The sequence below is a fragment of the Trachymyrmex cornetzi genome, unplaced genomic scaffold (assembly GCF_001594075.2).
Source record: "Trachymyrmex cornetzi isolate Tcor2-1 unplaced genomic scaffold, Tcor1.1 scaffold388, whole genome shotgun sequence".
Classification (NCBI taxonomy): domain Eukaryota; kingdom Metazoa; phylum Arthropoda; class Insecta; order Hymenoptera; family Formicidae; genus Trachymyrmex; species Trachymyrmex cornetzi.
Window position 1 is genome coordinate 36,426 of NW_017298619.1, and position 2,239 is coordinate 38,664.

Sequence of the window (2,239 nt, forward strand, 5' to 3'; positions counted from 1 at the left end):
CGATTACGGTCGCGGTCTTCTTGGACATCGCAGGTGCGTTTGATAACGTGGATCCATACATCCTACTGGAGGACTTGAGAGCCATTGGGGTCCCAGCCCTCTTTAGAAAATTCATCGAAAATCTCATTTCTATAAGACACCTTACCTTTGTAATTGAAGGCGAGCCTCATGGTCCTTACACTACCCTTAAGGGTACACCTCAGGGTTCTACATTAAGCCCCTTGTTATTTAACATTTACCTTCGAGATCTTGGACAGCATCTGCATCAGGATACCCAATTCCTCCAATATGCGGATGATGTGGTTCTTTTTTCTACGCATAAGGACCTAAACAAGGCAATTGATTCAGTTCAAAAATCGCTAGATCAGATACATAATTATCTTAAATTTAGAAACCTGGAAATTTCACCTCCAAAATCCAAATGGATCCTTTTTGAACCAGGCAGGGCCTCTGAGTTGTCAAAGAGTCTTAAAGTTAATGGAAATTTAATTCCTAGAGTACATTCACATCGCTTTCTGGGTGTCTTTGTGGACTACAACCTGAATGGTAAACAACACTTAAAATACTTGATCGATAAAGGTAGAAAAATTTCAGTCATTGCATCTGCTCTGTCGAGCGTTACATGGGGTTCGCACCCGGGGCTACTTCTCACGATCTACAGAGCTACCTTCCGCAGCGCAGTGGAGTACGGCGCTCACCTTTTCACCTGGAGCTCATCGACTCCCGATTATATAAAACTCCGTCGATTGCAGTATAAAGTAATCAGGAAAGCCATGGGATATCGAATCTCAACACCCATTAACATCCTCCTAGCGAAAGCCAAGGAATGCGAACTAAGTATCAGATTCAACCTCACAGCCTCTAAGACTATTTATAAGTGCATGGCTAATAAATTCAGCATTGTCTATAATTCTCTGGAGGAAATGGAACTCACAGCGGTTGGAAGGAATAGCAAAGTCAAAGCCATAAAGGAATCAAGACTCTTCAAATCTTATGTTACTAGTCGTCATGAAAAATCCACCGTCTTCAGATCTACGTACCCGCCGGCATATTGGCACTCATACAAAGTCTTCTCTACCACAGTCAAGTATGTAGATACTATGCAGAGCAGGGACAAGAGCGAAAATCCTATATTGACTGTTGCAGATTTTTACCACAAGTCTTTCGAGTTCAGACAGAACGCTAAGGCCTTCTATACGGACGGATCGAAGAGTCCGGAAGGCGCAGTTGGTGCTGCGGTATACTCGCCGGAGCTGGAAGGTAGTATCAAACACAAGCTTCCCCTTGAAACCTCCATTTTCTCCGCTGAGCTCTAGGCCATCTACTAGGCTATTCTTGCTATTTTTGATCTTAACTTCCCTAAAAGCGTTATCTTTTCTGATTCAAGGAGCGCGTTGGATGCTCTTCAAAATTCCTCCAAGGTGCAACGCAATTACATAGTGTACCAAATCAGAAAAGCCTACCTAGACATTATAGATAAAGGCAACGAGGTCACCCTCTTTTGGGTCCCTGCACATTCGGGCATTCCCGGCAATGAATCAGCAGATCAAGATGCTAAGCTGGCGGCAATCGAGGGTTACAAACCTGACTTTAGAGTCCCTTACGAGGACCTACTGGTGGAATCACGTGCCCGAGCGGACAAACAGTTTCAAGAATATATGGAAGAGGTTTCCAGAACTAAAGGCACTCGATACTTCGAACAATTTCACACAATATCCAAGAAAACATGGTTTCATGAATCTTCGCTCTCAAGAGAAGAAATCGTTCTCATCAATCGTCTAAGATCCAACCATATTAATGTTAACGAGAGCCTACACAGGGTCAATATGACCGAGCTGTCCATGCGGCGACCCCCGTCAGACAATAAATCATTTAATCTTCCATTGCAATGAATTCTCTGAAAAATTTACCCCTATCCGAGCGTACATATAAAAGAAATTCCCAAATTCTCCTCAGGACCTCGTCCCCACCCTGCGCTCTCCTAGTCCCACATTCTCTCGTCTCCTTCTGGCCTACATGAAGGCCAATGACCTCTTTTTCTGACTCTTCTTTTGCTCCACTCCCCCTTCTTCTTTGGCGCGCAGTTCACCGCTGGGGGGCAGCAGGCGTCTGGATTGGGGGGGGGGCCACTATACTTTTATAACCATCATGGCTTACAAACCCACTTGCAAAAAATTACTAGCAACGCAGACCTCAATGGCCTAGTACCAACCCTTGGGTTGCCTGGCCAATAACTCAA

General features: G+C 44.6%; 1 protein-coding gene across 1 annotated transcript; it reads left to right on the plus strand.

The window, feature by feature from the left end:
- Positions 1-1,008: 1,008 nt before the first annotated feature.
- On the plus strand, positions 1,009-2,060 carry LOC108763880 (uncharacterized). Its single transcript, XM_018511802.1, has 3 exons — positions 1,009-1,087; positions 1,188-1,260; positions 1,388-2,060. Exons 1-3 carry the CDS (start codon positions 1,009-1,011, stop codon positions 1,890-1,892), a joined length of 657 nt encoding a protein of 218 aa, XP_018367304.1. The 3' UTR covers positions 1,893-2,060.
- Positions 2,061-2,239: the final 179 nt, after the last annotated feature.

Bases quoted from the DNA above. Each gene is read 5' to 3' on its own strand.
- LOC108763880 (XM_018511802.1), top strand. From the start codon at position 1,009: ATGAAAAATCCACCGTCTTCAGATCTACGTACCCGCCGGCATATTGGC. The intron at 1,088-1,187 runs GTATGTAGATAC...CAGAACGCTAAG, and splicing joins GTCTTCTCTACCACAGTCAA to GCCTTCTATACGGACGGATC. The intron at 1,261-1,387 runs GTAGTATCAAAC...TTCTGATTCAAG, and splicing joins ATACTCGCCGGAGCTGGAAG to GAGCGCGTTGGATGCTCTTC.